Source organism: Macaca thibetana, chromosome 10, assembly GCF_024542745.1.
Source record: "Macaca thibetana thibetana isolate TM-01 chromosome 10, ASM2454274v1, whole genome shotgun sequence".
Taxonomy (NCBI): domain Eukaryota; kingdom Metazoa; phylum Chordata; class Mammalia; order Primates; family Cercopithecidae; genus Macaca; species Macaca thibetana.
The window spans coordinates 63418575-63440473 of NC_065587.1; the positions used below are offsets into that span (position 1 = coordinate 63418575).

At 52.2% G+C, this 21899-nt stretch overlaps 2 protein-coding genes across 9 annotated transcripts in view; both read right to left on the reverse strand.

Annotated features, from left to right (window-relative positions):
* The window catches only part of MYL9 (myosin light chain 9), a 345283-nt gene that overhangs the window by 53503 nt on the left and 269881 nt on the right, over positions 1-21899 (reverse strand). The window lies entirely within an intron of this gene.
* The window catches only part of DLGAP4 (DLG associated protein 4), a 234343-nt gene that overhangs the window by 34349 nt on the left and 178095 nt on the right, over positions 1-21899 (reverse strand). For 5 of the 7 annotated variants that reach the window (XM_050807028.1, XM_050807027.1, XM_050807025.1 and 2 more), the window contains 3 exons: positions 4414-4775; positions 1820-1908; positions 885-1297 (listed from right to left, as the gene is read on the reverse strand). In XM_050807028.1, coding sequence (XP_050662985.1) covers positions 885-1297; positions 1820-1908; positions 4414-4775 — 864 coding nt within the window. Of the gene's footprint in view, positions 1-884; positions 1298-1819; positions 1909-2162; positions 2243-4413; positions 4776-21899 lie in introns of all 7 variants that reach the window. The other 2 variants (XM_050807026.1, XM_050807030.1) reach the window with 1 other exon arrangement.

Sequence of the window (21899 nt, forward strand, 5' to 3'; positions counted from 1 at the left end):
CTCAAAGGAGTTTTTGGAAACTGGCATGATATAGGTAGAAACATAAGTGGGAAATAAAAGCATAACTTCTTCACGCCCTGTTGAGACCCAGTTGGATCCCTGGTACTTGGCACACAGGAAGCACTCAGGAAGAAGCTGTTGGCTGAGTGTGGTGGCTCACGCCTGTAATCCCAGCACTCTGGGAGGCAGAGGCGGGTGGATCACCTGAGATCAAGAGTTCAAGACCAGCCTGGCCAACATGGTGAAACCCCGTCTCTACTAAAAATACAAGTCAGCCAGGTGTGGTGGCACGTGCCTGTAGTCCCAGCTACTCAGGAGGCTGAGGCAGGAGAACTGCTTGAACTTGGGAGGCAGAGGTTGCAGTGAGCTGAGATCGTGGCACTGTACTCCAGCCTGGGTGACAAGAGCGAGACTCCATTTCAAAAAAAAAAAAAAGGAAGTTCTTGAAGTCATAATTAGGCTCCCACTTTTCTCTGTGTCAGGCCCTTTACATGCACGACCACATTCAACCCTTACAACATGCTCACATAGTGAGCAGAGGATTGAATCCATTTTACAGATGAGGAAATGGGGGCTCAGAGTAACCTGACCAAGGTTACTTCACTACTAAGGGAGGAGCTGGGATTCAAACTCAGGTGTGGGTGACCTCACAGCCTGCACAACAAGCAGCTATCACCAGCAACCCTTTCTGAAAAGAGGTTTGGTTCAATAGGTGGATGGACGGAAGAATGCGAAGAAAGTAAGGAGGAGCTCAAAAACTAGCCCAAGAAGAGAACCTAAGAGACCCTCCCCCCTCAGAAGTTCGGAAGCTGCCGGCCACCAGCTGGAGAACCAGCTGCGAACACCTTCTACCCTTGCCCAAGGACCATCCGTGTGGCACCCACCTTCTTCAGAGAGGTTGTTCTCTTTGGTCTCCTTGTCCATCTGGCAGCACCAGCCTTCTAGTCGCTCCGTTTCTGCCTGCAGTAGCTTTAGGAACCAGTAGCCGTCTCGGCGGCAGGCCCCTGGCTGTGCTGGCTCTGCTGGGGAGCTGGAGGAGGTCTCAAGCCAGGGGTCGGGTGGGGGCAGCGAGGACGCCTCTAGGGCAGGGTCGCTGTTGTCTCCATAGGAGAGGTTGCGCTTGATCTGGGCAATCTTGGGGGCCTGCCGGGGACCGGCATCGATGCTGATGGAGTTGGGGTGAGGGGTACAGTCCGGGAGGCTCCTCTCAGATGACTTACAGCTTGAGTCATTGGCATCCTGGGTATCCGAGTCTGTGTCCCGTCGGGAGGACATACTGTGAGAGGGGACGCTGCTTCTGTGGGTAGGGGGTGGATGGGGTGGGGACAGGAAGGAGTGAGTCACCAAGAGGGCCAGAGACCAGAGGCCGCCTTGACCCGGACACACGGGAGACAGAGAAACGGATGCATCATCTGCTCACCATGCGCCTGAAGCGGGTCCCACAGCCCCCATCTCATTCTTGGCTCAGCCCTTGCCCCATCCCGCCCAAGCCCACACGCACACACACACGAGGACAAGGTCATAAGGTTGCCTGTTTACTGCAGTGGGGCCAGGAAGACCACCAGCATCAGGGCAGCTGAGGCCATGTCCAGGCCCAGCCGTGGCCCCCGTGGGTGACTGGTCTCACAGAGCAAGTGCTCATCTGTCCACCCGCCCGCCCCTGCCCAGCCTCCCATGCCTGGGCCACCACCCGCAACCCAAACCCAGCTTGGTTATTAGAAATCCAGCAAGGAGAAGTGGGTTAGGGAGAGCAGGAGAGGTGAGAGCGGAGGGAGGGAGAGGAGAGGGGAGAAGCAGCCGCCACCTCTGTCCGACTTACCGCCAATCGTCCTCTACCTGAACCCCGATGGACTGGAATTTGGTAGCGGGACTGGGCTCCTCTTTTGGCACTGGCTGAATGCAGTCAACCTTATTGAAGGACAACGACAGCAACGGCACGGAGACAAAGACAAAAATAAAAAACAAACACCACACTTGCTGCTGAAATTCACATTAGTGGGACGACGCAAACGGACGTGTGGACAGACAGACACAAGGCATGCGGACACTGCACGTGGGCCCGAGGCCGGACCAGGTTAAGCCGGGCACTGCTCATTCGCGTGGAGGCGGGCGGGCAGGTGGATGGGAGGTGGGATGGGGTGGAGATGACTGGCTTTCCCTACTCTGAGGAGGGTGCCATCACATCGATCGCTTTGGGTCCGTTGTCCTCCGAGAGGTGGGAACCGTTCCTTCTAGTCCTCTCCTTCACACGCATCAGAGAGAAAAAAAAAGGACGACGAAAGAGAAAGAAAACACACACACACACAAAGCCACAGCCGTTATCTGGTGTAGTTGAAGCTGGCGGCTGTCTTGAGGCAAAGATCACTCCCCAAACCCTGTGGTGGAAGCCTGGAGGGCAGGCCAGAGGTGCCTGCACTAAGGGCAAACCCTGGACAGCAGTTCTCGATTCAGAAACTGCCACCCAGACAGGAGCCACCGAAGTCCCTGGGCATTATTCATACTTGGCTGAGGTTACCTTTAGCACTGGGTAGCCCTGGGGAGCAGTAGGAAGGACTGGGGTCAGGGCCAAGCGGAAAGCTGTCACCCCTCCACTCCTGTGAAGTGGAAGGAACAGGACAACAGTGATGCCCCACGCCTGCCTTTCTTCTCCGGGACAAAGGTGCTGGGCCACAGGGCAGCCAGGCCAGCCTTCCTATCATCACTCAAGAATGAGGGAGAACCCACACTCAGCCTAGGGCATGAGGCACCAAAGGGTTCAGGGCATCCTCAGAAACTGGGGACTCTTCAGTCTCTTGGCCTTGTGGAGAAAAGTAGGGGCCAGGGAAGCTTTCTGGGACAGGGATGCAGCCACATTTCCCCTCGGCAAAAGCCGGCTCAAGGAATGCAGCATCACTGGATCTCCAAGAAGCTGCAGTGAGAGCAAGAATGGGGCTGGGGTGAATCCAGGGAAAGGATGCCCAGGACAGGCCTAAGAGAGTCCTTATCCCGGTGTCATTTTCTGGGTGAAAGCAATCAAGGGTAGTCCTAACTCTTAGGCTTTCCGGGAAGATAAGCGCATCTGGTTTGGCCAAAAAGAGGGTGGGGCTGCCCAAAGATATGGGTGGTCAGGACCAAGGGTCAAAGATCAGGCTACTCTCTGTGTTTCTGAGAATCCCACCTGCAGGGCAGGGTCTGGACACTTAAGAAGCCCAGAAAACAGACAGCAGAGTCTCCTGGCCAACTCTCTCCCTGTTTGTATGTGGGGAAGCAGAAGCCTAGAGCTTGCCTCTTGGAGGAAACAAGTCCAGGCAACTGCAAGAAATTGCTCAGTAAGCCTTCTCTGTTCCATTCAAGCTCCAGTTTGTGTCCCACGCTCCTGCATTTCAGTGCTTTGTTATCAGCTGGGCCACATCCAATTGCTCGGGGGTGGCTGGAGGAGTCCCCTGCAGCCTGTGCCACAACACACAACGCCTCGTCCTCCCTGACTCACCCCCTGGGCTTGGAGGGGGCCTGTCTCCCTGCTCACCCTCACCCACTGTAGCTGCCCCTTCCCTACAGCTCTGAATGTGCCCTAGTTTGGTCTGTAGGTCCAGCCAGGGCAGGGAGAGTCCACTCAATCTGGATTTAGACAAACTCTTAAAAACTACAAGGCAGGGCCCAAGTTTCCCCAGCTCAGCAAACAAGACAGATTATTGATATCGGGTGCATGCAGGAGTGCAATGAAGCAGTGGAGGGGAAGCTGGCACACCTGCCCTGCTGTGTGCCACGACTATGGAGGGCCTGCTGACTTTGGCCACCTAGCCCTGGAGGAATCATCGCCTGGACCCTATCCCATGGAGGGAGGCATTGAGACCGGTATCACCTTTCTCAATGACACGAGCCTGGTCCCTCAAGCCACCTACCTGTCCCCAAGGCCCGAGAGGGCTCTGGGCAAAGTTCCCCTCGAGCAACCCCCATGGCTCAAGGGCCCTGGGTCCTGGGCCCCTGGCCCATCAGCGTCTATGCTCCATGCTGCTCCTGCTGCCAAGCGGGGCTATGGCCTCCGCACCCGAGCTGACCTTGGATTAGAGAACTGTTAGGCCAGTCCCGCCTCCCACGGGCCAGCTGGCAGGGCAAAGGGTGGAGTGGACAGACAGACAGTGGACAAACAGTGGACAGGAGATGGCTGGCTGAGTGTAACTACATTCACTGGGACAACCCACTGGAGAAGCAGAAACACATGCCCGCGGCTGCTGACCAGCGGCGCGTGTGGGCAGACACCAGGGAGGCATGGCTATGGGTGGAATTCGGTTTGCCCACTTGGGGCTGATCCCCCAAAATAGAGAGACAAACCACCTTTTCCCAGGAGACCTAGTGGGCCTCCACCAGATGTAATTACACGCAGGCAGGTGCACGGAGTGGGCTGAGGACACACAGTGCAAAAGGAGCCCCTACTTGTATTCCTATTGATGACAGTTTCCTTTTGGGGGCGGCCTCGGGGTGGGACTCAGAGCTGGTCAGCGTCCCTTGTTCACTTTTCAGAGATGCATGTTTTGGGGGTGGCTCTGGGGCTTCAGGGGCTGGGGCGACTCCACCACGTGTCACGCTGGGCGGTCGGGTACTGCTGTCCAGGCTGTCCGATGAGTTGCTCAGGCCCGACTGGCTAGTCACCTCACTCTTGTGGTCCTGGCTGTCCAGGTAGGTGTCCTGGGCAGACTCAGTACTGCTCTGGACTGTGACTGAGATGAACGGCTTTGAAGTGGTGCGTGGAGGGACCGGTGGCGGGGTCTTCTTATACGCCACTAGGCATGATGAACCTGCAGATGGATGAGAGAAGGGCAGGGGAGAGGTGAGATGGTGAAGCCCCCAACCCTCTCAAGCCCCTTCCAGTGCAGAAGCCCTGCCTGACTTGGCCCTAGCTCTGGCCTCAGCCATTCTGTCCACAAGGATTTCTGGAGCAGGGAGAATGAGGGTCAAGATAGCAACGACCAAGACAGACAGACACAGGCCCTACCGACCCTCATTCGAGAGAAAGTCTTGAGGGGATGCCACCACTGGCCAAAGATATCCCCCACGTCAGTCACACACAAACCTTATTATCCAGCAGGGGCATGTGCTAGGTGAAGTGCGTGGGGCCACAAGGCTCTGACAGACCCTGACCCGTGTCGTGGGGAGGTGGTGACAACTGAGCAGATGTCAAAACAGCTAAGGAATGGTTAACCTTGCTATCTTCAAGGTCACTGAGAGACTCAGTGCTCCCCTGGTCTTTTCCTTCCACACCACCTTCCCTCTCCCTTATTCCCTCTGCTTGGATGCCCCTCTCCGTCTGGTCAAAAATGAACACATTCGTCCGGGCACGGTGCCTCATGCCTGTAATCCCAGCACTTTGGGAGGCCGAAGCGGGCAGATCACCTGAGGTCAGGAGTTTGAGACCAGCCTGACCAGCAGGGAGAAACCCCGTCTCTACTAAATATAGAAAATTAGCTGGGCGTGGTGGCACATGCCTGCAATCCCAGCTACTCGGAAGGCTGAGGCAGGAGAACTGCTTGAACCCAGGAGGCGAAGGTTGCAGTGAGCCGAGGTTCTAGCCTGGGGAACAAGAGCGAAACTCCATCTCAAAACACACACACACACACACACACACACACACACAAACATATCCTTCAGGGTCCAGCTAACCCCCTCCCCTATCTTGCCATTCCTGCCCCACCTCTTCCTCCTTATGGGAAACCCTGTACACTGGTCTGCCTCCCTGTTCTCCACTGAGATTCCCAGAGCCAGGCCCTGCCATGGGTAGGAACCTGAGCCATCTCTGAATCTCACCCCGATCCCAGCCAGGGGCTGACCCACAGCAGGGGCCCAAAACACCAAAGGCCCACTGCTTGCTTCTCAGACGATGAACTCTGTTGGCAATAGAAACTGCTTTTCCAACAGTAGCTACCTGCTAGGAGAGTGAGGTTGGATCTAGTGCCTTTCTCAGCACCTTAACTCCAGCTGCCTGTTGCCCTGTGAGAACTGAAACAAGCCCCTACCCTGGTCTGGGCCCACGAGCCAGATAAGCCCTGCCGTCAAGGGGCTACAATCACGGTGATGGTGATAACCCAGGAGAAACTCAAAAAACAAGGCCCAGTATCATAGGAGCTGTGGACAGAGGACTGCAGAAACCACCCATCTGCCACTATGAGATACTATCACATAACCTATAAGAATGGCTAAAAAGTGACAACATCAAATGCTATTGAGAATGTGGAGAAACAGTGATACTACTGTCATGGAAAACACACTGGCATTTTCTTATAAAACTAAACATGCAGCTAGGCATGGTGGTGCACACCTGTAATCCCAGCTACTCGGGAGACTGAGGCAGAAGCTGCAGTGAGCCGAGATCATGCCATTGTACTCCAGCCTAGGCAATAAGAGCGAAACTACGTCTCAAAAAAAAAAAAAAAGTTTTGGTAGAGATGGGGTCTCACTATGTTGCCCAGGTTAGTCTCAAATTCCTGGACTCAAGGGATCCTCCTGCCTCAGTCTCCCAAAATGCTGGGATTATAGGTGTGAGCCACTGTGCCTGGCCTATAACATTCTTGAACTGACCTAATTATAGAGAACAGATTAGTAGTTGCCAGGGGCTAGGGCAGAGGAGGTCACTAGGGAGAGGGTGAAGGGGAGGGCAGGAGGGAAGTAGGTGTGGCTATAAAAGGGTAACAAGAGGGACCCTTGTATGAAGTGATAGAGTAGTTCTGTATCGAGTGTGGGGATGGTTACATGAATGCATGCATGTGATAAAATTGCACAGCACTAACACACACACAAGTGAACACAAGTGGAACTGGGGAAATCTGAATAAGGTGGGTGGATTATATCTGTTGACATTCTGGATGTGAGAATGTATTACAGTTTTGCAAGATCTTACTATTGAGGGAAATTGAGTAAAGGGTACGAAGAACCCCTCTGTATTATTTTTACAACTGCGTGTGAATCTACAATTGTCTAAAAATTAAAAATTTAATTTTTTTTTTTTGAGATGGAGTCTCGTTCTGCCGCCCAGGCTGGAGTGCAGTGGCCAGATCTCAGCTCACTGCAAGCTCCGCCTCCTGAGTTTATGCCATTCTCCTGCCTCAGCCTCCCGAGTAGCTGGGACTACAGGCACCCGCCACCTCGCCCGGCTAGTTTTTTGTATTTTTTAGTAGAGACGGGGTTTCACCGTGTTAGCCAGGATGGTCTCGATCTCCTGATCTCATGATCCGCCCGTCTCGGCCTCCCAAAGTGCTGGGATTACAGGCTTGAGCCACGGCGCCCGGCCTAAAAATTTAATTTAAAATAAGCCATCTGTTCATCCAATAGACATCTATGGAACCAAGGCCTTGTACTGGATTCCAGGAAAGCCAGGAGCCCTCATCAGCAGAGAAACAGCTCTGCAGTGAGTTCTTTGAAAGTAACACATGCCACGATGTTAAGCCCAGGGAACTGGATGCTGTGCCTTGTGCCCAACCTAGTCCAGAGGCGGACAAAGTGCTCTGAGTTCCAAGCCAGGAACACTCACTTCCTACTCATCTGTTCGAAATGTCCCAGTCCTGCTCAGGCCTTGAGAAAACTCAGGGATCCCCCAGACAGACACCTGCATCTCTGGTTACCAACCAAACAGCAGTGTGCAGGCAGAAGGACAGCCACCTCTCTGGGCCAGAAGAAAGGCAGCAGGGAGGCAGGAGGCAGGGCTCAGGTCAAAAGGAGTATGGCCCTCTAACACAACATCCTGCGAGAAGGGGGACAGGCCTGCTCAGCGAAGAGAAGCGCCTGCGTTCAGCTGGCCACAAGGCACAGGCTGCGGGCCAAAAGCTGGGTCATTTACTAAGCTGTGCTCAGCAGCTTTGCAGCTTTGTAATGTAAGCCTCAGTGCCTGTGAGGTAGAGATCATGATTATGCCCACTTTGCAGGTGGGGCGTGAAGCTCAGGAAGGTTGGACAACTTGCTCAGATTGCAGGAGTAAGCAGCAGCCGCATCTGCTCCATGGCACAGCCACCTCACTCTGCTCTCCAGGCCTTGGGCCCCTCCTCGCTGGGCTGGGCTGCAGGTGTTTGGGGCCTTCACTCATCACCATACCCCTACAGCATCCTGCTGGGCCCTGGGACCAGTCTGCAGGGGTACACCAAACCAAAATCTGACTGTGGGAGTAGAAAGGGCCTTGACTGAGGCTGAGGCCTGGCTTCCAGGCTCCTGCTTGCCCTCTGGACTTCTCAGTACTCTCATCTGTTCCAGAAGCCAGGGTGGGAGGGATTCTCACTGGGTCACAGCATACTGTCTTCACACAGCCCTTGACAAACTCAAAGCACTGTCCCATTCATCCTCTTCCTCAAGGACGGGTGTGGAGCCTCCCATCACTGTGACTGCAGGGAAGATCCCCTCTGTGAATGCCCTTTCCACGGATGCCTGAAATTCTCTAATTTGAATCATTTTGGTGGTGGTAAGGGTCCAGAAGCCAGGGGGCAGTGTGGAACCAGACTAGCCTGAGTTCAGGTCCCAGCTCTGTCACTGACCTGTTGTATGGCCCCAGTTTCCTCCTTGTAAAAAGGGCGTGATTACGTAGGTTGCATTGCAGAAGCTAAGGCTGGGCCAGGCCTAGGCTTGGCATGACTCCTCATTTCTGGTACAGAGGCAACCGGGCCTGTGGACAGGGTGGGGACAGGGGGCAAGCCAAATTTCTACTACTCCCCAGCCACTGGCAGGGAGTCTGGGCTGGTTCTCTGGCCCAGGAACAATTTCCCCTAAGACCTGGACGTTCGTTTAGAGCAGTTCTTGAAATCTACGGCCACCAGTGCCCAGCAGAGAAAGGACTAACTCATTGAGGATTTCAGGAAAGGAATGGATTTGTTTGGCCTAAAGTCCCAAACAAATGGGTTTTTTTGCCCTAGATCAGAAAACTGAAGCCAACCTCAATTTGCTCAAAATGTTTAAAGGGGTATATATCTCCCTTAGGAGAGCAGCAGTTAGTATGGGGGAGCAAGAACTGGGCATTAAACCTAGCTTAGGCTGTGCGACACCAGAGTCCTTGTTCCCATCTGTGGGGTAGGGATGACACTGTCCATGAAGAGTGTGCATGCAGCATTCACGGGGGTCTGGTGGGGAAGAGGCACACCTTCTTCCCAATGGAACACAATGGAAGACAACAGGACTGCCCACAGCCAGGGTCTGGACAAAGGATTAACCCTCCAGCCTCACTCTCAGAGCTGCTAGGCCCACAGTTCTACTAAGCACCCTCAGAAGCCCTGAGCTCTGGCCTAGGCAGCCAGTTATCAGAGGGAAAGGTGACCCAGCCAGAAAGCAAGTCCAGGCCTGATTCGATAAGAGGAAAGTGAGCTTATCTTGGATCCTCTATGTCTTCTGAGGCCACAGTAAGATAAGTGGTGTTGACTAGCATACAAGATTTGGGGGCTTCAGGGGCTCTCTGGGGGGCAGGCACCCCTCTGCTCTTGAGTATTGCCCCCCTGGAGCAGGGAGATGGGACCTAACCTTGTACAGGAGAGCTCTCATTTCAAGTGTGTGAATGCAGGAAATATAGTGAGGAAATACCTCGCCCCCACCTCTTCCAATACCTCACCCCGGCCACTTCCTCCCCTGCTGGGGCCTTCACACATACTATTCTTCTGCCTGGAAGGCTTCCCTCAGCTACTCATAAGTTTCAGAATTTCTTCCTCTGAGAGCCTCCCCTGACTGCCCTCTCTTTTTCCACCTGGGAATCTCCATCAGAGCACTGACCACATCAGTCCATGGGCTTGGAGGAGTCACCTGACAGCTACAGGCCTGGAGCAATTGAGGGAACTCTGTCCTGCCAAATCATGCCACATGCGAGGACTGGGGTTATGCCTCAAGCACAAAGGCTCTCAATAATTTGTTGAAAGAGAAAATAAACCTCATTATCACTGCAAAAACTCTTAGTTGCAAAAAACCCAGATTATTTGGCCATACAGCAAAGGCTCCCAACACTTTAGTATCCAAGGTTCTAGGGCCCCTCCCAAACCTGAGCCCTTTCTGCTTGGTCCCTGCCCATCCATCTCGGCAGCTTCATCTCATGCCCCTCCCACCCCCTAAGCATACCGCCCCCTTCCAGCTTCAGAGAACCAGATGCACAGTGCACCATTCCCAAACACAGCACACCTCCGTGTGTCCAAGCCTTTACATGGGCATCGGTTTCTGCTGGAGCCCCCTTCCCCTGTCCTCCATGCTTCCTGTCATCCTGCCAGCCCCTAAACCACAGCACATGAAACCACCCATCCCCGTGGGCTGCATGCTTGCCTCTCCCAACCCCCTCTCAGCCATGCAGGTCCCTCATGCCACAGCCCAGACACAAGCCAGTTGTACGATGCATCCTCTATGCAGCCTGCTCCCAGCCCCAGATATCTAGTCCAGCCTCTCTGCCTCTCAGCACCTAAGTCTTTTGCTTTTTCTAGAGAAGCTTCCTTATCTCATTATTTCTGTCTTCTACCCCAAGATTTTATCCTCCAAACTGTATTTATCAGGTCAGAATGAATTTGTTTCTGCATTTTTTTTTTTTGAGACGGAGTCTTGTTCTGTTACCCAGGCTGGAGTGCAGTGGCACGATCTCAGCTCGCTGCACCCTCCACCTCCCAGGTTTAAGCAATTCTCCTGCTTCAGCCTCCTGAGTAGCTGGGATTACGGGCGTGCACCACCACGCCTGGCTAATTTTTGTATTTTTTAGTAGAGACAGGGTTTCACCATATTGGTCAGGCTGGTCTTGAACTTCTGACCTCGTGATCTGCCCGCCTTGGCCTCCCAAAATGCTGGGATTACAGGCGTGAGCCACCGTGCCCGGCCTGCGTTTTGTTTTTTATTGTAAAGGTTATAAGATGGCCAAATACTCAGGAGTGGCTGTGACTCCATTTCCTGAGGGATGTGGAGGACACAGCAACCTCAAGAAGCTAGTCCCCTGCATGTGTCTTTGGAGGCCAGGCTGAACTTGGTCCTGAGGCCTAACACACGCCTCATGCCTGCTGGCTCCCAGGTGATGAGGGGGCAAAGGAGAGGTGGTCTGAACTCAAGAGGAACAGATGCCATGGGGCCACAGACAACCTGCAAGCCATGGCTCAGGCTTTACAGCGAAGGCAGTGGGGCCAGGCTCAAGGCCCCCATGAATGGATGAAGCTGACCCCAGAGACAGGCAGACTTCCTTAACTCCCTTTGCTGGTACTGCCAAGCTAGGGAAAAGGCTCATTAGTGGGAGGGCTGAGGGCTGGTAAGATCCCACTCCCTCTCCCAGCCAGCAAGTAACTTGTCAAACCACACAGCTAAATTGGGCAACTCATCTGTGTGCTACGATAAAAACAGAGCTAAAAGACTCCCACCCACCCAGCCTCAAATCCCTCCCTCCTTTCCTCTGTTTCTTCAGCCCAAGGCAGAAGCAGCTGGGAAGAGAATTCCAAGCAGCTAGGTCAGGATCAGGGACAGATTGCCTTCTCTGTTGACAGTCCATGTGACCCTCTCCTTTCCCACTGTTTCAGTCTGAGAGCCACCTCCCTCACTGTGCCTTAAGAATTAGCAACACTGGCCGGGCACAGGCTCATGCCTGTAATCCCAGCGTTTGGGGAGGCCGAGGTGGGTGGATCATCTGAGGTCAGGAAATCGAGACCAGCCTGGCCAACATGGGGTAACCCCATCTCTACTAAAAATACAAAAAACAGTCGGGCATGGTGGTGTAGACCTGTAATTCCAGCTACTAGGGAGGCTGAGGCAAGAGAATTGCTTGAACCCAGGAGGCGAAGGTTGCAGTGAGCTAGGATTGCGCCACTGCACTCCAGCCTGGGTGACAGAGCAAGACTCCATCTCAAAAAAAAAAAAAAGAATTAGCAACATCAAACTTTACTTTCAAACTCCAGCAAGAGGGACTGGCAGCCCCTCTCACAGCAGCATCCTCCCCAAGTCCTTCTGGAGATCCTCCTCCGCCCCTCACAGCCAGGCCCCTCCCATCCTTATCTTCTCCCCCTGATCTGGAGCCAGCTTCCCTGAGACTACCACAGATGCCCTCTGGCCTTCTGACCTCCTGTCCCTCCTTCCACCCCAGCCATTTGAGGAATCCAATCATGTCACTGTTTGAAACCATTCAACAGTTTGTAGACTTGGAACAAACCAAACCTTCAGTGGGGGCATTCAGGGCCTCCAGGATCCGCATCTACCTCAGACCCCAACATCCACAGAAGCCAAGAAGTTAAAAAGGTGTCAGGCTGGTGAAGACAAAGCCACAAAGCTCAGGGAGCTAGCTGTCCTTGGAGCCTGGTCCAGAAGCCAGGATGCACTCCCGTCGGTAATGATTCTGATGCTAACAGCTGAGCTTACTGAGTGCTGACCATGGCCAGGCCTGAGCAGTGCTTTATATACAGCTGATCCTACTTACTAATTCTATATGTGCAAAATTACCTACTCACTTGAATTTACTTGCAAAACCAACACTTAAGGGGCTCGCAGACGTGTGCCCGCTGCACACATCCCCAGCTGAGGTGGAACAAGGTGACACTCCACCTTCTCACTGCAGCTCTCATACTGTAAACAAGTATCCTTTCACAGGTCTATTTAGTGTTATACTTTTCCCATTTGTGGGCTTTCTGTTGGTGACTTCACTGTTTAGAATGGCCCCCACATAGTGCTGAAGCACTGCCCAGTGTTCTCAGTGCAACAAGGCTGTGATGTCCCTTATGGAGAAAAGTGTTAGGTACGCTTCATCCATGCATGAGTCATAGTGCTGCTAGTCATGAGTTCAATGTTAATGAATCAACAGTATATTAAGTAAAGAATCTTTCGGCCAGGCGCGGTGGCTCACGCCTGTCATCCCAGCACTTTGGGAGGCCGAGGCGGGCGGATCACTTGAGGTCAGGAGACCAGCCTGGCCAGTGTAGCAAAACCCTGTCTCTACTGAAAATACAAAAATTAGCTGGATGTGGTGGTCGATGCCTGTAGTCCCAGCTATTTGGGAGGCTGAGGTGGGAGAATCACTTGAACCTGGGAGGCAGAGGGTGCAGTGAGCCAAGATTGCACCACTGCACACTCTAGCCTGGGCAATAAGAGACCCTGTCTCAAAAAAAAAAAAAAAAAAAAGAAAAAAAGAAAAAAAACTTTCAACAGAGATACACATAACACAAGGTTACGGACTGACTGGTTGGTTGGTAGAAACGTTATGACCACAGGCTTGCAGTGACCCTGTATTGCCCAGAAGAGCAATGGTTTAGCATTCACTATGACTCTGTAACCTACAGTGAATAATGAGAATCTACTTTAGCTATCCTTTAGCTGACTGAATCCTCAAAACCAGTATGAGGGAGGTTCCCATTTCTCAAATGTAAACGCCCCATTTTACAGAGAGGTGGAGATTTGCCTCCACTCACCTCCCAGCTAGGCAGTGCTCAGGCTGCAGCCTGAAACCAGGGTGCCTGAAGGCTGACCACTACCTGATGGCCCCTCTGCTGCACTAACTACCTTTTACATGGCAGTTGTTTTACCCCTAAAAATAGGATGCGATACTCAATGTGCTCCGGGGAGGAGCCAAGGAGCTGACAGGCACGAGGTACTTTTGGATCTTGGGGTGGGCCCATGCCAATTTGTTACCATGGTTTCTGGATTAAGGAGAAAGTGATTGCCTCCTGGGAGGCAATCTGGGGGCCTTTCTGGAAGACACTGAGGTTGCCTGCGTCTAGATGGGTGGCCAGAGTCACTGAGTGGCAAGGAAATACAGAGCTTTCTGGTGAAGGGATACTCTGTGAGCAAAGGAGCAGGGCAGGACAACCCAAAGCATGGGAAGACAGATGCTGAGTGGGGCACGGTTTGGCGAAACGTCTAACTTAGGTACCTTAGCTGGTGGAGGGAGGATAGGGATTGAGGCAAGGAGATCCAAGGAAGGCTGCCTCCTCTCAGGACTGTCAGCTTCCTGGGGCTGCTCTCAGCAGCAATGGGAACAGAGGCACCTTCTTCCTGCCGTAACATCCCATTTCTCATGAAGTCCCTCCAGACTGGCCCATGGGCAGAGGATTTTACAGTGTACAGACACTGACAGCAGTTAGGAGGGAGTATCACCTACTATCTCGAGAGTCCCAGTGCACTAGGCAGCTCTGCCAGGGAGTGCCAAGGCCATTCAAGCTGAGTGTGTCCAGAATGAATCTGAATCCTCTCCTCCTCCACATCAGCCTTGCTCTCCCAGAGAGGGGCCCTGAGCACTCAGTTATCCCCTCCTTCCACCCTCCTCCATCTGCAAAGCCTCACCCCTCTACCACAAAAACACAGCTAACAGAGTCCAGCTTCTCCTTGCCCCCACAGGCCTGGTCTTTTGCCTCCCTGTTTTCTCTATGGCCCATCTTACCCACAATCACTCTTGGAACCCCGACAGTTTTTAAAAGCTCAAACTGGACTGCTTCTCCCCTTTTCTAAAGCTTTTCAAAGGCTCCCCATTCCAGGCCGGGTGAGGTGGCTCACACCTGTAATCTCAGCACTTCGGGAGGCTGAGGCAGGCGGATCACTGGAGGTCAGGAGTTTGAGACCAGCCTGGCCAACATGGTGAAACCCTGTCTCTATTAAAAATACAAAAAATTAGCTGGGTGTAGTGGCACATGCCTGTAATCCCAGCTACTCAGGGGGCTGAAACAGGTGAATCACTTGAACCTGGGAGGTGGAGGGTGCAGTGAGCCGAGATTGTGCCACTACACTCCAGCCTGGGCAACAAGAGTGAAACTCCATCTCAAAAAAAAAAGGCTCCCCATTCCATGCAGAATAAAATCCACATTGCTCGCCTCAGCCTACAATAGGAACTGGCCCACCCGCCCCTCCCTCATTCCATTCCAGCCACACCAGCCTTTTGCTATTCCTCAAACGCTCCAAGTATGCTCCCACGTGGGGCCTTTAGACCTGCCATGCCCTGTCTGAAATGAACTTCACCCTCATGTTGGCATGTCTGCTTCTTCTCATTATTATTTTAGGTTCAGCTCAAGTGGCATGTCTTCAGCGAGGACCTCCCTGACCACCCGTCTAAAGCTGTTATTCTTTCATTAAGGACTCTGCTTGTTTCATTCAAGCACTGGTCATTTATTAGCTCACATGTCTTTGGTCTCTCTCCTCTACCAGACAGGGAACCTGAGTATCTGATACAGGTCCCTGACGGTGGGGAACTTGAGTCTCTCATATAATCATGGTGCTTTCTCAGTAGCAAGCTCAATACATGGTTGGGCTCAGTAAATACTTACTGAATGAATGAACAAACCCCTATTTGACAACTGGGTAAACAGAGGCACAGGGAAGCAGAATGATTTATTCCTGGTCTTTTAGTTTGGATCTAATGCCCAGGGCCAGGGCTTTGAAATTCCTTCAGATCACGCCCCACCACACACAGGAGCACAGTCTGGTGGGAGGTAGAACCTTGAGCAAATCTGCTTGCAGCTGGGCAGTGAAGCTGTGGGAATGAGACTGCAACAAACCTTCAGCACTGAGCAATGGCAAGTGTGTGAAAAATAATCATTTCTGAAAGGTGGCAGAGAAAGCATGTGGTGCTTCCAGCAACACTTTCCGGGCAAGATGTAGGATTTGTACAGATTTAAAAGAATCATTACTGAGGCCCGGGCCAGGGGCTACTTTATCCTGACACAGCTCTGAGAGGAGTGGTAATTATCACTGATGCTTTATAGATGGGAGAAGAGGCTTTTTACTCTTATGACTGGCAGTGCAGAAAGCTCTGCTCTGCAAGGCCAGGCTGCCAGGATCTAAAATCAGTGCTCGCCATAGTGGGCTGTGTACTCTGCACAGGGCCTGAGTCCCTTCTGGGCCTTAGTTTCCACAGCTGTAAACTAAGTGGGTTGTCCCTGAATGGGGGTCACAGTTCAAATGTGTACAGGGCATCAACCCTTTCTGGCTCACAGCTGCCATGTAGGAGACCAGGGCCCAGCATTGTCAGAGCTGCCAAATGTACCAGAAATCTGGATTTTAAAATATACATTTCAAATTAGCAGAGTTTTTTTTTTTTTTTTTTTTGAGACGGGGTCTCACTCTGTCAGGGCTCACTGCAGCCTTGACCTCTGGGCTCAAATGATTCTCCCACCTCAGTCTCCCAAGTAGCTGGGGCCACAGGTGTGCACCACCATGCCTGGTTCATTTTTAATTTTTTTGTAGAGATGGGAACTCACTATGTTTCCCAAGCTGGTCTCAAACTCCTGGACTCAAGCAATCCTCTGGACTTGGCCTCCAAAAGTGCTGGGATTACTGGCATGAGCCACTTTGCCCAGCCAAAGAATTTGAACGTTCCCAGCATATAGAAAAATGTTTAAGGTGATGGATATCCTAATTACTCTTATTTGATCATTACACATTATATGGATATATTACAATATCACATCTACCCTGAAAATATGTACATCTATTATATATCAACAGAAAAATCATTTGAGAAACAGTCAGTGGAAAAAAAAAATCAACTGGCAAAAAAACTCCTCTGCATTTTCAAATGGTGTTAATTCATAATTTTAAGAAATACAATGCAGGTGCGCATGCAGCGGCAGTGGCCTGTGGCACACAAGTCTATGGACTGCTACAGCAGCTGCCCCAGACCTCCTTGCTCCTTCTAGGGCTCCAGCCCCCTCCCTTGCTCCCCAGGAAGCCTGTCCATAAGAGCCTCCTCTTAGCCCGGTGGGAACCTTGAGGTGGAGAAAGCCAGGAGGAACTTCTAGCGGTGTCTCAGTTCCGGCTGGGTGAAAGCAGAGAAAGTCCCTTTTGGCCGGAAGGCCAGGTCTGGTTTCAGGCTCTTGGCACCAGGACACAGGTGGCAGGAAAGCTATATCCAGAGTGCAGACAGCCACCCTCCTTCAGGGGCCTGGAGCAGAGGCCTGAGAGGGCCTGCTCAGTTGCCAGGGCAATGCCTCCACCCGACCCCCAGCTGCTCCTTTAGGAGAGCTGCTCACTCCCCAACTGGGGTCAAGTGTATGAGGGGCTTTTTTCCTGACATGTTGGGGCCACAAGAGTGGGCCTCTAGGCACACCCACAGTCCAGGGTGGCAGGTCCTCAGTGGGTGGGAAGCTGTCTGCTGGCTGGGAGACTTCAGAAGCTCCCAGACATCTCCCACTGACAGAGGGCTGGACGTGAACTGGCCTAGCATGAAGCACTTTAACTATATCGGCTCACCAACTCTTCACCAGGCTTACCATTCTGATTTCAAGGATAAAAAAAAAACAAACAAAAAAACCCCTGAGGCTCAGAGAACTGAGTAGCCCAGGATTACACAGACAGGAAGTGGAAAAGCCAGAATCTGAGCCCAGGCTTTCCGCCCAGAACCAGTGCATTTAGCTGCTTTTTAGCCACGCCCTCCAGGGCTGGGAGTTAGGTGCCACCTGCCAGAGCCTGGCTGAGATCCTGGCCAGGCCAGTTCCCCAGTCAGGGCCTAAATGGGCCCTTTATTCCTGGGGTCCTTAGGCAGGGTTTGACTATTTCCTGAGTGGGTTAGAGGGTGGCAGCTCTGGCTTTGCTGACCATGAGGACAGGGGCCTGGTGACCCCGGTGCAGAACCCCAGCACATGGCTAAGGCACCCACCCTGCCTGTGACTGCTGCTGTCCACTGTCCTCCTTCAGGTCCTGCTCCCAGACACATGGCCCCACATGCTCTGACTCTCTCACCAGGAACACTGGAACTGCTGACATGGGTTCCCAGCCACTCAGGACTTCTCCAGTGTGACTGAGTCTGGTTCTAGGGATTCCCAAGGGGGCCTGGGGAAGGCTCTTTGGACTCTCACCCCACCCCAGGTCCCTCAGAGCAGCTCCATTTCCCCTTTTTTCTCTGTATAGAATTCCCACATGGTATTCTAGGACCTACCAGACTAATTCACTCTCTCACAGTACACATGAAAAAGGACCAGGAAGGCAAATGCACTCGCTGAGGATCTGGCAGCAGAGCAGGGACCCTTGCCTGGGGCTCTGAGTGTGGGAATGTTCCTGGTTTCCCCCCAGCCCGGAGAACACAGTTCCAGGCATTCAGGGAGGCACCTTCCCATAGCTAAACTCCACCTCCTCTAGCCCCGACCACTGACCTCCAAACAGTATATCCAAATAGCATGTAGTTTCTGAAAAACCATTTCTACCACCACTGCAACCATATCCAGTAAGCAGCCTGTCAGGAAACATCTACTCCTCACCCATTCTGTATTGGAATCTGTCACAAACATCATTTTATTTATCCTCAGAGACCCACCTGCAGAGTCTGCAGTGGCCCCTGCCCCAGCCCACCCTGGACACCTTATTACCATCATCCCTAGGAGTCCAAGCTTTAAAGAGATGGTAGCGCCCAAGCTACTGTTACTAAATCACAATCTTGTTTCTCAAAGCTATAACCAACTTGGGCGGGCATGGTGACTCATGCCTGTAATCTCAGCACTTTCGGAGGCTGAGGTGGGAGGATCACTTGAGGTCAGGAGTTTGAGACCAGCCTGGCCAACATGGTGAAACCCCGTCTCTATCAAAAATACAAAAATTAGCCGGGCATGGTGTCTCCTGCCAGTAATCCCAGCTACTCAGGAGGCTGAGGTGTGAGGATCACTTGAACCCGGGAGAAGGAGGTTGCAGTGAACCAAGATCACGCCACTGCACTCCAGCCTGAACAACGGAGTGAGACCCTGTCTCAAAAAACAAAAACAAAAACAAAAAAACAAAAAACCAACCCACTAGAAGCAGGTGCTAGTGAGCAGAAGCTGCCCAGTTCAGAGCTGCCTCGGCTGCAGCACAGTGCAAAAACTTGACATGTGCAGCCTCTGTTTGGTCTGGTGAAGGACTGAGGATAGAGAACGCAAAATGTGGCTTTTCAAATACTGGCTCTATCATAAGAGCTTTGCTGCTACCTTTCCAAAGCCCTAAGATCCCAGAGCCCAGCCTGGGAAGTATTACTTGGAAAGAGCCTCAAAAACAACTACCCTCACTTCTGGAGGGCTGATGTCAAACCCTGGTGATAGGTCACAAAAGCCTGGCTTTCACAAACTGTCATAGGCCCTGTGTCCAGTAAAGCCAGACACTGCCAGGCCCTGTACACCTCGATTTGTGGCCTCTTTCACCATTCTGAATGACCAAGCGAATCCCAGAATAGAAACGCAGTGTTAACAAGCTCATTCACTGGGCCTGGAGTGGCAGGTGGCATATCAGGTGACAGGAGTAGGAGCCAAGATCCCTGGGCAGCCAAGAGTCGGGATGAGACGAATAGTGCAGGACTGAATGGGGAAAACCATGAGTTCACTTCAGGTCAGCAGAGGTAATGCTGCCTGCCTCTGTGCCAGGGACGCCCTGGGGACAGAGACATAGGAAAGGAGAGGGATTTTTTTTCCCCTCAGAGCTTATATTAAGACGCTGAGTTTGGGAACCCAAGTAACACAATTACACAAGAAAAGCGGCATATGTGGAAAAATGGCTTAGTGATGTCAGCAGACCACAGACACTGTTTGAGGATGCAGTGTTACAGGAAAGTCACAGGACCAGAGAGGGCGCAGTCCCCACCGAACTCTGGATAATACTGAGGGTATCATAGGTAACTCCAGGCAAGGGATATTGTCAAACTGGAGCCTGATGACAGAAGGTGACCCACACAGGGAGAAGTCTCAACTCCATCCCAGCAAGTGCTTATTTACAGAGGGAAAGCCATGCAGAGTGCCAGCCACTAGGGACCCAGAATGAGCAGTCCTTGTCCTCAAGAAACCCACAGGAATGTGCAGATATGACAATGAAAAGCCTCTTCCACTGACTGGGCACTGTGGCAGTCACATGGAGTTGCATGAGAAAGCCCAGGACTGACTCAACAAGTGATTGGTGTGTCTGGGACGGACTTGTCACAAATGGGGCATGTGACACATATGCACCAAAAATTGTGCTTAGCGTAAAGTGAGGGATGGCTTGGAGAGGCTAGGCTGGTCACCTGGAGAAGAGAGACAATTTAAAAGGGCATGACTGTCCTCAAATCTTAAAAGACTGTCAAATACACATGTGGCCCCAGAAGGTCACACTACAATCAGAGGGGAAAAAGAAGATGGGGACTGTTAATGGGAAGTAGATTTTTCCTAATTATACAGAGGAGTTTTCTAAGAAGCAGAGCTGGCCAAAGACAGAGGAAGGGCCTAGAAAACGGCCAGCCAGGCTAGATGCAGGTAGGATGGATGCCAGGGAGGAAACTGAAGTCCCCATGGGTGTGAACTTTAAGATTCCTACTGGGCCTGAGACGCTCTTTGCCCTCCTACTTTACGTCCAGTTCTGGATGTGATATCAGACATCATCTTTGTGTGCATGACATTCATAGTTCAACATTTTTTTTTGAGACAGGGTCTCACTCTGTCATCCAGGCTGGAGTGCAGTGGCGTGATCACGGCTCACTGCATCCCGGACTCAAGCAATCCTCTCACCTCAGCCTCCCAGGTAACTGGAACCACAGGTGTGCACCACCATGCCTGGCTAATTTTTTTTAGTTTTTGTAGAGATGAGGTCTTACTATGTTGCCCAGGCTGGACTTGGACTCCTGGGCTTAAGCAATTTTCCCACCTAGGATTCCTGAAGTGCTGGGATTACAGGCGTGAGTTACCGTGCCCAGTCAACTTTTTGTTTAGAGACAGGGTTTCACTCTGTCACCCAGGCTGGAGTACAGGGTGTGATCATAGTTCATTGTAGCTTCAACTTCCTGGGCTCAAGTGATCCTCCCACATCAGCCTCCCAAGTAGCTAGGACTACAGGTATGTACCACCGCCCCTGACTAATTTTTTTAATTTTTATTTTTTGTAGAAACAGGGTCTCGCTATGTTGCCCAGACTGATCTCCAACTCCTGGGCTCAGGCCATCATCCTACCTTGGTTTTCCAAGGGCTGGGATTACAGGCGTGAGCCACCGTGTCTGGTCTTTTCTTCCCCCTACCTCCGGAGAATTGTTATCAACAAACAGTGAAATACAAAAGGAGAAAGTTCACACAGCCTAGCCACACAAGAGATTTTGTGAGAACACACACCAGGGCTTCAGACAGCAAAGTCAGGAAGTAAAACACCTTCATCTGGGAAGTCTAGCTGCACAAGACCTCCCATCTGAGATGATGAATCCATCAGCAGAATATGAGATCAGCTGATACTTGCTACCCCGCCCCCTTCAAAATACCTGCTATGACAGAAACTGCCAGTAGGTTAGGAATCCCTGGAACCAGCCTTCATTCACTGTGTGACTTAAGCTCCTGGGTCTGAATTTCTCTCATCTATAAAATGAGAATAATGAGGCTTGCCCTGTCCACTGCCCTACCACTGCTGTGAGTTTCCTAAGACAGGTGGGAAAGGGCTTGGCAGGTGAGGAACTGTCATTACAATTGCCTGAGGAGCCTACACATCTCCTGAGCAAAGGGCCCACGGAGCTGTTGCCCAATCCCAGGCTCTCCCGGGACTCTGCACGCCAGAGGCTGAGGATTTCTGGCCTGGGGCAGAAATGAGGGGCCTCATCCTCTCCAAGGATTGATTTCGGGAAGGTTCATTGCCCTGCCCAGCACTCACAACCATCCAGCCCCTCCACACCATGCTGTAGTAGCACCATTCTAACAGTTCAGTGCAGAGACCACTGGCCTCTCTGCCTTGTCAATCACCCCTCTAACTCTCTATCACCCCCTTCATGCCAACACACCATGCTCAGCTTCCAGGCCTCTGTGCTGCCTGAACACCTTCTTCCTCACTGATTCTGCCTCCTCCTTTAATCTCAGTTCCAGCATCACTCCTGCCAAAAAGCCTTCCCTGACAGTCTTCCCAGGCCCCTGCCCTGGCTCCCTCACTGAACAATATCCCACATTCAGGCACACCACAGGTCCTTGCCCACCACATTGTTTTTACAAACCTCTTTACTCTTCTGCTTCCCCCTTTAAGACCCTGAGCCTCCTGAAGGCAGGGCTGCATCCCTGTGACCTTCATTCCTGGCCCAAA